Here is an 11,799-nt window from a genome sequence, read left to right on the forward strand (position 1 = left end):
TAAAATGCCATTATCATCGGTTGTTCTTGCCATTAAGTATCGCAATGCATTGTGGGAAAGTTATGCAAACTCAATGCCAAACCAGATGTGGACGTACTGGCTCATAAATATTATAAAATATTTCATAAATGTATAAATAGTCATGTGTATAAATAGAGTATTAGCGCACCAATTCTCTTGTTCATCAGTAAATAAATATTGGGTTTAACCTTTGCGTTCCCATACAGATGGTTTGTTTTTTTATTACAACATAATTTAACAGTTTTTTATATATTATTAGTACGGAGTGATTGTGTTGGTTCTGTACATGGCTGTTCACATTCCTCCAAATAGGAAATTTAAGACATTTTCTATTCGTACATAAAAGCAAAAACACACAGTATAATATTCTGCATAAACAACAGAGTTTGTGAATGTTTTTGTTTCCTCTTCCGTCAAGACCTTCAGAAAAAGAAACACCTCGTGTTGTAACGACGACGCGGCATCATGTGAAGTGTGGGACCTTGTGCGGCGCAGACGGAGCCGGTCTTGAAGTCCCTCATCTGGATCACTTGACGACCCACGAAGGATCTTTCTTGATCGCTTCATTCTCTGGGCCCAAGATGGCGAATCCAGACGTCCTGTGACCCAGAGCCAGATACCTGGGAAGATACAGGAAGTCAGAATGCACAAAAAACACATTCATACAAACAAAAATGTTTTTAAAGCCAGGTTCCATTTGGGGTTAGAACCAGCGCCTCTCTACTTGAAGATTCAGATTCAAGAGGCTTTGTCATTTCAGCCAAATACACAGTGAGATATCATATGAGATGAGGTTTCCCAAAGAACCTGGGTGCAACACACAACACAGCTGGACGACGTGCTACACATGGTCTAGTGGAGCGCAAGAAACAAATTAGTGAAGGGACGAAAACAACATCGTGTCCCTGAGATTATTTCCACCGTACTTGGAGGTTCCTCAGACAGTTTTTGTGGCTCTGTAACAACGAGTCTTGGTTTTGATGTTTCGTTCACAAAGTGGGACCAGAGCACGTACCTCCCAGCGACGTCCACCAGGCTGTGCTCCGTGACCGCAAACAGCCGCTCTCTGTGCTTCTGCTTCATGTCGTCGGTCAAGCCGCTGAGGAAACGCCCCATTCCTGCACGGGGAGAGGGGGGAGAGGGGGGTAAAAAACCACGTCTTTCACCCTGACGAGGCACCGACGTGGAAAGTGGTTGTTTTGACTTCTCCACCTTTGTCCGAGGGGGCGACGGGGGAGTCCACGGCGGAGAAGACAGACAGTTTGGCCTCGTCAACGTCCTGTCGGCTGAACCGGCCCGACCTGACCCAGTCCACTCCCTTCCGGAACGCGGAGAGGGTCTGCACCGCGTGGGGGTCCCTGAAGGGAGGGAAGGACGACAGGTCTTAACGTTCGCACCGTCGCGTCTGAACCGTGACACGCTGCCGAGGCGTGGAGCACGCCACGTATTCCGCTATTTCTACCTGTAGGAGTAGAAGGTGAAGAGGCCGCCCCCTCCCATTCTGGCCCCGCCCCCATAGGCTCCGCCCTTCTCCCGGATCTCCCCGTGGAGGAACTTGGCCGTCATCATCCTCGCCAGGATGCACAGACTGAGGAGAGATGGAAGAGGAGGAGGACGGAGCGTCCCGCGGTTCATTTCACGGAGACGCTCCGGAGGCGGACAAGGACCTAGCGCCCACAACCCTGCGTTGCCAGATCTGTGGATTTCACGCTCTCCCCGCAAAATATTTCAAATACTTCCTGGTAAGATGTCCCCGGGCCCACGGGTACTAAAGAAATGTCACGCGGACAAAGTCATCAAACAGAAATGTGCTCCTGTCATTCACAATACAATCAAAAATGCTTTAAAAATAATATCAAAATCAAAATCAATACCCAAATCACTCCAAGTCATGAATTAAAAGATAGATTTCTCTAGTAAACATTCACAACAATACAAGTGCCCATTAAAAAATAATAATAATAATTTAATTCAAAGATTCAATTAAATTACAGCACACAAATTAAAGTTCTATGAGATTAGTTCAATGGAAAGCAGGAAGTGGTCCAGCGTGCTACCTGGCGTAGTCCTGGTGGGTGAAGGGCACGGTGAGGATGCACTCGCTGACGAAGTTGACAGGGAAGGGAAGAGGGAAGAAGGTTTTCATCTGGCAGGGACGGAAGTTTGGCTCCTGAGGAGGGAAGACCACACCCGTCAGCGCCCGCCCCCGACTTTCTAACCGTGCCGCGGCCGAGAGACAAAGCTGAGGTTGTTCTTACAGAGACGAGTTTCCTGCTCGGACCCGGTTCCCTGGAGGCCGACGGGTCCAGAGGTCGCTGGTCAGAAAGAGAGAGAGAGGGAGCGTGAGAGAGAGAGAGAGAGAGGTGAAGTGACAGGTGGAAGCATCAGCGTCGAACCAGGACGATGTTCAAACAGCACAGCAGCAAATACTGATGTGGAACAGTCGAAGCTACGTCAGGAGAAGTAATAACCAGCACAGTACTAATATCAACTACTTTTATTTGATGGACTGATTTTGTGTGGATATAACTTTCATCCACTAGGACCCAACACGTCAGAGCAGCTCTGCTGACACATCTTTAAAAACAACTCAGTCGTACCAGTTAAATGTGTTTGTGTTCTTCACATTGTTTTCATTTTGTTTCCTCCTCAAATGAACAAACTTTCAATCATTGACTGTTAACCATTAAAAGCTGCAAAGCAATTGAGCTGCAAATCTTGAAAGCATATAAAGTTAATTTTATTTATTATTATTATTATTAATACTACTAAAACATTCTGTGGAGCGTTTAGTTTCAGTTTATTTTTTAGTTTTCGTTTTGATTTAGTTTCAGTTTTAGTTTTGATTTAGTTTCAGTTTTAGTTTTGATTTAGTTTGTTTCAGTTTTTAGTTGTGTTTAGTTTTTAATGAACTCAAAATAAAAACAAAGGTTTTTCACGGCGACCAGCGTCCTCTCGTCATGGTGATCTTGAAGCTGGTTCAATAAAGGTTGACCAAAAAAACAGATCAATTCTCAGAACGTTGTGTGAACATTTGGCTCTGGCTGCTTCGTGAATAACGTCAGATTCAACACAGCAACTTCCTGTTTATTTCCGGGTCCTCAGGTTAAGCGTTGTCGTCACTAACCCCACACCTTTAAACCCCCGCCTTCGAACCCACTTCCATTGGATTCAGGAGCTTGTAACGGTGGTAGACGTGTCGGCCATGTTGACCGTGTGGGGCCAGTACCTCTACGATGTGAGTCCTCACGGCTCTGCGCTCCTTCCAGTTTCCGGCAACTTCGCTCACAAAATGCTCTAGCTGCGCGGCGGCATCGGGCATTTTCTGCGGCGTGGCGTTGAGCGCACACCTGTACGGACAAACACAACGAGTACGCTTCAGAGCTAGGCAGAGCTGATGCACGGCTGCCAACTTTGCAACCCCTTCTAAAAAGCAGTGTGAGGCCCTTCAACTTAAATATTAAGTTTACACTTCATTGAAATTGATTATTGTCAATAATAAAGACTGTGGTAGTTGACACTGTGTTGAGTTTTAACATTGGACTCTCCCCACACCGGACTTGCACTCGCCTCATGTTCTCGGGGTTCAGAATGTGTTTTTTGATCCGGGGGAGCGAGCGGAGAACCTGGCTGAGATCTGGCATCTCAGCCATCCTCTTCATCAACTTCACCTGTCGGTCAGACATCACAGAGGATCAGCGAGCCGACGCCCTCTCCAACGCACAGACATTCAATTCAGGAATCATTGTTTAGCAGCAGAAAAAAGATATTCAACGGAAAAAGTCAAGTGATTGACTCACGTCTTGGAAATTAAATAATGTTGAAGTTTAACCATTAATCATCTTGCTGGGAACCCACTGGAACCTCTTGAAGGACCCCCGGGGGTCCCCAGACCTCACTTTGACAACCACTGGCCCGACAACCGTCTCCGTGGCTTCAGTCCAGCTCTAAGACACTGTACTCTTCAGGTACCTGCTCCATGCCTCCAAACACCTCCTGGAGCTCCCCGGCCGGACTCAGACTCCGCCCTGCCCGCGTCATGGCGTACATGTGACCCGAGTAGGAAATCCCATTGGCCAGCTCCTGCGCCGACATCGTCAACAGCACTCGCAGGCGCTCCTCATCGTCAAAGTGGGGCCTGGGGGGACAGAGGCGGGAGGTTGGATCGCCGTGACAACCAACCACGACATGAAGAACGAACAGAAATATCATCTACAAGATCTGCATAGAAAAATAACATCAAGTATAACTGATCCACGACTGTTTTTAGCTTATGATTCAGTGTTTGAATGACTCAAAATGATAAGAACAAATATATATTTTAGCCATGACTTCCTTCACCACCTTTTGGGGGGTAAATAAATAAATAAATAAATAAATAGATAAGGGAGCTTTATTTCTTTTTTTCATAACAGATATTTTTCCCTCCTAAAATCATTGAGATTTTTTAATTTTCAGTATCAGTAAAAGGACTGGAAGAATTCAAAATAGTTATGCACTCTAATTTGAACCTGGCTGCTGACAACACTGTGACAAATGTGACAGATAATTGAGGTTTTGATTTTAAGGCCAAAGTTATGATTTCATTATTGCATATACCTTTTATAATGAAAAGAATAATAATAATAATAATAATAATAATAATAATAATAATAATAATAACTTTACAACTGTAGCATTTCCTTGTTCCACAGAAAGTGTGACGCATCACAGACTGGTTGTTTAAGGGGCCCAGTCACCTGTTGAAGATGTGGCTCCAGAGGTGGAACATGTCTGGAAGGTTGCGGTCCAGGCAGCAGGAGGACAGCTCGACTCCCTGCAGGAGATTATGATTTTAGTCTCATCAAATGACTTGACCGGAGCCAACTTTTGTATAAAGATTGTTACCGGACAAATCAAAATTCAACAACATATGATGATCACTTCAGTGGAAAGGTTTGGATATCAGATTGGACACTTTCCATGGTACACTAAATGGAAGGCCGCAAGAGATATTTGTAATAATTAAAGTAAAATCCTTCTGAAACAGAGTTGATTTGTTGAATATAACGGTGGAGGTGTTGGGGGGGGGTTACCTGCTCGTATATGTCCAGCTGAGCAGAATCGGGGATCACCTGGGGGGAGACGGACATCCCACCCGTCTTCAGCTCCATCTGCTGGGCTTGCTGCCTGTAGTCTAGAGGACCACAACCCATCCTGAGGAGAGGGAGAGAGAGACGGGTGGAAAGAGAGAGAGACAAGCAAGGAGAGACATAGAAATGGAGGAAGAGAAAGACAAAGACAGACAGGCACAAGACAGACATAACGTTTAACACTTCTGAAAATGTAGTCATGCAACTTAGACCTTTTGGTTTACTTTATTTTATTTATTTTTTTGTTACAGAATAATGATCGAAATATTGTGTGTGAAAAAAAACAAAAATCACCCGTTACAGATACATAGTTCCATGTTTAGGACTCACTTGGTGATGACGCTGCAGAACAAGGGCACGTAGGGCTTGAGGTCATCTGGCAGGCTGTTGAGGCTGCACATGGCTCTGAAGTACACCATGCCGTTGGTGGGCTGCTCGCAGTACTGCACCGGCACGCCGCCTGGCGGGAACGGGAGGCACCGTGACAGGAAGAGGATCAAGGAGGGAGCACAGCCATTGAGGGATTTATTTTTCATATTTTTGAATGAATGACTCCGCCCGCGGAGCCACCATATGCTCGGTACCTGCACTCCCCATCTCCACGGGGGTGAACGCCATGGAGGGTTGGATGTCGGACACCTTGAGAGCCGGGAGGCAGGAGGCGTCCTGGGGTTCACTCTGAGCCGCGAGCAGCTTCAGACCTGGGAGAGAAGAAGTACCGCAGCAGTGGAGCAGGGAGACAGCTGTACCAGGTGCTGTCTTTCACTCGTCTATTGCATTTCACGAAGAGGAAACAAGAAAGCAACAAGGCAGGAACGAGGGATGCAAAGGGTCGGATACTTTCTGATAATACCCCATAAATGAAGCTTGGGAAATTTGGAAATATTGTCAATAAACACTGCACAAATAACACCTATATCTCTATTTCGTTCCTGTTCACTGCCAGTAAAGCTGACATCTTTGTTCCACTCAGACATCTTTTCTTCTGGGGGGCCCGGTACCTTTCTCGTAGATGTTCTGCCTGTCGCCGTCGGACAGAGCCTGGATCTTCAGCTGCAGCTTGTCCTCCTCCGCCCGGGTTTGGTTCTCCATGTAGGCCGCGTCCGGGCTCATGGACAGCGTCAGTCTGTGGGTGTTCTCCTGCAGGGAAACATTTTTACTTTGAAAATACACCTTGCTGCTTTTGTTCCTGACGTGAGACTGCGTCACAGACAGGTCTACTCCAGGAGGGTCACAGCAAATACACCCAGGCTTACATTTCAAGACCGATAAAGATAAATATTCGATATAATTGTAATAAAAATGTCATTAAATTGGCTTGAAATATCTATATATCTATATATCTTTATATCTATCTATATATATATATCTATATATCTATATATCTATATCTATATCTATATATATATATCTATATCTATATATATATATATATATATAATCCATTTTTAGCTCTCCCCGTGTTCTATGAAAGGATAGAATTTGCCGATGCCAATTCAAATTCACATGAAACGGTTTGTGTGTGCGTGTGCTCCCGTTGACCTTGAAGTAGTGCTTGACTTTGTCCTGGAGGAATCGAGGGTTTTCTTTCAGAGTTTGTCTGAACCTGGAGACAGTCTCACTGATCCGCAGCAGCTCAACGGGGTCGCCGTCATGGTTCCAGGATGACGCTATGTACTGTACGCACACACATTTATTATAGATATTAATATTCACATTAATATTACCAATATTATTTTTTTACATTATGATTTCGACTGCAATGGTCAATTTTTGTTGTAAATGTAGACAATTAATTACATTCATATTCAGGGAAAGTACTTCTATTTGGTTAATAGGGGACATCAACAGAATTTTTTTCAGAATAATGATAATGAAAATAAAATGATGACCGATGCCGGGGGGGAAGCACTTTTTCGTCAATAGCAAACACTAGCTAGAGGCGCCATCTGGTGACGCTCCCTAGAGCTACAATGGAAGACAATTTTTCTGAGCTCTTAAACAAGACATACTAGTTGGGGGGGGGGGGCAGCGGGCCTTTTTGTTGATAAATTATAATAAAACCGTGCCGGCACCTCACTGCCAGGAAGTCTCCGTCTCCCTCCCTGAACCAGTGTCTGTAGACGGAGCCTTCCACATCAATATATTCACTTATTTGGTAAGAACCTGTGCAATAAGAGGGATAATGTGCAGCCAGACGGTCAAACTAAGCCCCTTCAGGGTGATCAGGTCTTGGATCACCCTGAAGGGTGTTGTTTCCCCCCGAATATCCAGGTTTCCAGTAAAGAAGGCGACGGACTGACCGAGGCCAGAGAGAGGCCGAAGCTGGTGGACTGATGTTTCATCTGGACCTCGATCTTGTGGAGCTGAGCCTCGATCATCTCCTCCTCGAAGCCGTCCCTGTTCCCGCAAGGACAACATGGCCGCATCACATTCCAAACACAGGACGGCAGCCCTGCATGGTCCGGTTCGGTTAAGGCAACGACTTGCTACTCACATTATGATGTCGTCGATGGTTTGGCTGATGATCTGTTTGACCCGTTCCATGTCCTGCTCAGCCATTCCCTGCAGACCCACACTGAAGGACGCCTGCCTGGTGCTGCCGTCGTACCTGCACACCACATCGTTACTCACCTCACGAGGCGACTCTCCAACCATGAAACCGACGGCAGCAGGCGACGCAAGACGCTTTCGAGCGGAAACATATTTTGGTTTCGCAGTTTTTAGCTGCACTCCCTGCTGCAATGCATCAGTTCCATAGTCCGAGTGAGAATCTGCTTTGTTTATCACAGGGTGGGTGGGGTTAGGAATCCATGTCCATACGATACACTTCCCTCAAAATTTAAATTCCAGACTTCATTTAAGGCTTTCATTTAATTGCTGAATTGATTGAATACTTTTCAGGCTTTTTGATCCACTGTTGGGTAAACACAGCAACAGTAGATTTAATTGCACCGCTTACTCCTTATGTTTTATATGTGTTATAATTTCATTCATTTATGTGTATATTTCCAATTTTTTCAATTTCGATTTCCAAGTATCCATCATATGTGTTCCTCACATCTGTCTGTTTTCATGAATTTCATATAAAACGGACAAATATAGAAGAAGATATTTAGATATATAGATATTTAGATATATAGAAGATATTTCATGAAGCACATTCAGTGCTGTGTGTGTGTGTATTAACTCGAGCACATTCATATTTTACTACTTTCTCAGGGGGCATTTTCAACACACCCTACAACAGAGGAGAAGTCTGTTCCGATCTTGGGTTCGATGAGTGCTTTGTAGAAGGGAGAGTTTGGTCCAGAGATCATCAGCGAAGAGAGCAGGCTGAGGGTGAAGCTTTCAAACGCGTCCGTGATGCTGGACGGCAGAAACAGAGGACGTGACGGGAATTACAAGTCCAATTTGATCTCACACCATGAACTGCACAACAGAGACTTTGACATTCTAACTCATACTTGGATGTAAAACAGCCTGAAAGAAACATACTCTCCCAGCAGGTAGCTGATGCACAGTGTGTTCTGATTGGCTGGATCTGGAGCCAGAGCGTCAGGGCCACAGGTCACATGATCCTCTCTCTGGAAAAGACAATGTTCAGTTTAGAATTACATCACACAGTGTAATATAATGAAACACCACATTTGAAGGACTAAAATTATATATTTTTATTAAGTATAAATAGATCTTATTTGACCCAAGTACAGAAATGTATCAGTTACAGTAGAATAACAGTGGGATTACACACTTTGAAGTGTTTATTCATCTCAGTAATTAACTGAGTCACTGCTTGATTAAGCAGAATATTGAGAATACTCCAAAATATAAAATCATGTTATGTTGGTATCGGTTTCACATGCCTAGTTTCTCAACCAGTGTATGCACTTTTTAAACATTTACGTGTAAACATTATACACTTATTTACTGAATTGAATAACATTCTAATTGCATTTAATTGATTTCCATGCCATGTAGAAAGAATAAATATTATGTATACCACTTGGTAAAATAAAACACAAACACACACACACACACCGGGCTGGTCCATTGTGGCTGGGGGGGAACCTCTGTGTTTGGATTGGTCCGCTGGAACCTGGACAGAGCCTCGTCCTCAATCTGCTGCAGATGCTGCTCCAGAGGAAGATCTCCATAAGTGAAGAACCTGCAGAGACATAATGATACACACATTCAACACTGCCAGCATGCTGCTACACGTATAACTAGTGTGTGTGTGTGCGTGTGAGTACCGTGCGTTGCTGGGGTGGTAGTGTGTGTTGTGGAAGCATCTCAGCTGCTCCCAGGTCAGGTCTGGGATGTTGAGCGGTTCTCCTCCTGAAACCACCGAGTAGGTGTGGTCTGGAAACAGCTTGTTCTGCAGCTGCTGCGCGTACACACGCTCGCTGTCCGACTGAAACACACACACACACACACACACACACACACACACACACACACACACACACACACACACACACACACACACACACACACACACACACTTTTAAGACTAAACTTAGAGTCTTTTTGGAAGACTCATTTTGTGATTAGACTATTTCATTTCAGGTGTAACACTGCAGGCTTTACGGACTGAGCTACTCACAAACGCTCCCTTCATCTCGTTGAACACCACTCCTTTAAAGACCAGAGGGGTGTTTGGGTCTGTTGGGTTTTCGTTCTCCAGCCTCCAGCCCTCCTGCCTGGAACCCAACAACACACAATGAGACAACATTCATTCATTCAGCTGTGGCTGGCAGGTGGATGTGGCCTATACCTCGATATTGATAATTTATTTATTGGCGCTTTCATACGATATTTACTCACAAGCAGTATTTCAGAAACAATCATTCGTAATGTGGACATTATGACCATTGAACCATTTCACTGCATATATGTATCAAAGTATGTATATGTATGTGACAAATAAAAATCTTGAAAAAAAAAATCTTGAATCTTGAACAGTCTATGGATGTTCAGAAGACTGCATCACTTTACAGTAATGCAGCCATAAAGACAAGGTTTAACTACTGTAGATTGCAATAACCAAACAATACCCAGACGATATTTAGTCTGACTTACTATAGGTGTAAAGCAATGAGATGCCACTGTAACACACACACACACACACACACACACACACACACACACACACACACACACACACACACACACACACACACACACACACACACACACACACACACACACACTTTCTTACCAGAAATCTTGCTCACGTAGACAAGGGAAGAACACTGCGTCCAGGTAAACTGATAGAAGATTCTGGAAGTCCTTGGCATTTTGGGTGGAGAACGGATACATGGTGTAGTCACTGGCTGGGAATCCAGAGTTAAGACAAGGAAATAGCTTAGGTAATAATTATAAATAACCTTTATTTGTATATCACCTTTCATACACAACATGAAGCTCAGAGTGATTCAAATTCTTATAAGGCATTCTAACAACAACAACAACAACAACAATAATAATAAAGAATGGAAGCAAAATGCAATTAATAAAAATAAACATTATACTCCTATTTCAATTTTCAGGCCGAGACATTGAAGCAAAGGTGAAAACTCAAACACCATCAACAAGCCAATAACTCATCCTCAACCCCAGCAGGTAAATATCCATTAATTTGTACTGAATTCTTATTATAGAATAAGTGATTTGTAATGATTTGGGGCTCTGGTGTAGAGGATAAAAAAAACTGTTTTGCCCTACTGCACTTTAACTCAGGTACACTAAATCTGCGGCAATTTTGAGAGTCTCATATAAATGATTCCAGTCACTTTGTTTCCGGCAGTAAACCTTGAAAAAAGCCTCTCTCACCGGTGAAGGCGTTCATGAAGGTGGACAGGGACCTGTTGAGCATCTTGAAGAAGGGGTCCCTGCAGGGGAACCTCTCGGAGCCGCACAGCACCGTGTGCTCCAGGATGTGAGGGACGCCCGTGCTGTCCATGGGCGTCGTTCGGAACTGGACACTGAGAGAGACACCGTCACGGAAATCAATATGGTGATATGAGACAAGGGATTATCTGGGATTTTGTTCATTTTTACCTGGTGATATTTGAGAGAGTTCAATTTTGTCTTTGAGCGTTACAGTAAACTATTGCAGTTTCCTGTACTCCATAGACTGTTCTCGCAGTTTTAATCAACACCCCATCCTGCTGGGTCATAATATCCACGTTTACTAAGGATTATTTCTTAAATATATTCTTATGTGTAAGTATCTTATGGAAGAACCAATAGTCATCACCTAAATATTGTCAAATCACCAACACGTTTTGGCTGACCTGAAGAGGTTGTTGGAGTCATCTCTCGCCGCGTGCAGATACTGAGCTCCCGTTCTGTCGTGGGTCAGTTTGACGGCTGTGAGGAACAGGTCAGGGACGGCAGCCACCTGCAGAAAGGAAACAAACATGAGCATTAAATATCAGTCACACCGACGACCTGATGTTCTCTCCAACATTTTTAAATTGAACTAGACTGTTAAGCCTCACAGAGTCCATACAAGCGTCCGACAGTCGGATCCTGCCCCTAGTGGCCGTTGGATGAGCTGTGCAGAGTTTAGTGTAAGAAAAAGTATATACACACACTATTCACTTCCATATAAAGAGATTTATTGATATTGAATATGGTG

The 11,799-nt window shown here is 44.2% G+C and overlaps 1 protein-coding gene across 1 annotated transcript in view; it reads right to left on the bottom strand.

Moving 5' to 3' along the window:
• Nucleotides 1-210: 210 nt before the first annotated feature.
• The window catches only part of pitrm1 (pitrilysin metallopeptidase 1), a 13,347-nt gene continuing 1,758 nt past the window's right edge, over nt 211-11,799 (bottom strand). The window contains exons 3-27 of the mRNA XM_080011446.1: nt 11,453-11,559; nt 10,989-11,140; nt 10,375-10,489; nt 9,760-9,856; nt 9,407-9,567; nt 9,195-9,321; nt 8,652-8,740; nt 8,394-8,522; nt 7,651-7,764; nt 7,457-7,553; nt 6,696-6,830; nt 6,155-6,293; nt 5,738-5,854; nt 5,484-5,613; nt 5,097-5,217; nt 4,761-4,837; nt 3,994-4,159; nt 3,592-3,692; nt 3,251-3,371; nt 2,280-2,336; nt 2,079-2,191; nt 1,484-1,609; nt 1,234-1,379; nt 1,037-1,139; nt 211-641 (exon numbers count right to left, since the gene is read on the bottom strand). Coding sequence (XP_079867572.1) covers nt 548-641; nt 1,037-1,139; nt 1,234-1,379; nt 1,484-1,609; nt 2,079-2,191; nt 2,280-2,336; nt 3,251-3,371; nt 3,592-3,692; nt 3,994-4,159; nt 4,761-4,837; nt 5,097-5,217; nt 5,484-5,613; nt 5,738-5,854; nt 6,155-6,293; nt 6,696-6,830; nt 7,457-7,553; nt 7,651-7,764; nt 8,394-8,522; nt 8,652-8,740; nt 9,195-9,321; nt 9,407-9,567; nt 9,760-9,856; nt 10,375-10,489; nt 10,989-11,140; nt 11,453-11,559 — 2,934 coding nt within the window. The 3' untranslated portion in view covers nt 211-547. The remainder of the gene's footprint in view (nt 642-1,036; nt 1,140-1,233; nt 1,380-1,483; nt 1,610-2,078; nt 2,192-2,279; nt 2,337-3,250; nt 3,372-3,591; nt 3,693-3,993; nt 4,160-4,760; nt 4,838-5,096; nt 5,218-5,483; nt 5,614-5,737; nt 5,855-6,154; nt 6,294-6,695; nt 6,831-7,456; nt 7,554-7,650; nt 7,765-8,393; nt 8,523-8,651; nt 8,741-9,194; nt 9,322-9,406; nt 9,568-9,759; nt 9,857-10,374; nt 10,490-10,988; nt 11,141-11,452; nt 11,560-11,799) is intronic.

The sequence above is a fragment of the Zeus faber genome (genome assembly GCF_960531495.2).
Source record: "Zeus faber genome assembly, chromosome: 12".
Classification (NCBI taxonomy): domain Eukaryota; kingdom Metazoa; phylum Chordata; class Actinopteri; order Zeiformes; family Zeidae; genus Zeus; species Zeus faber.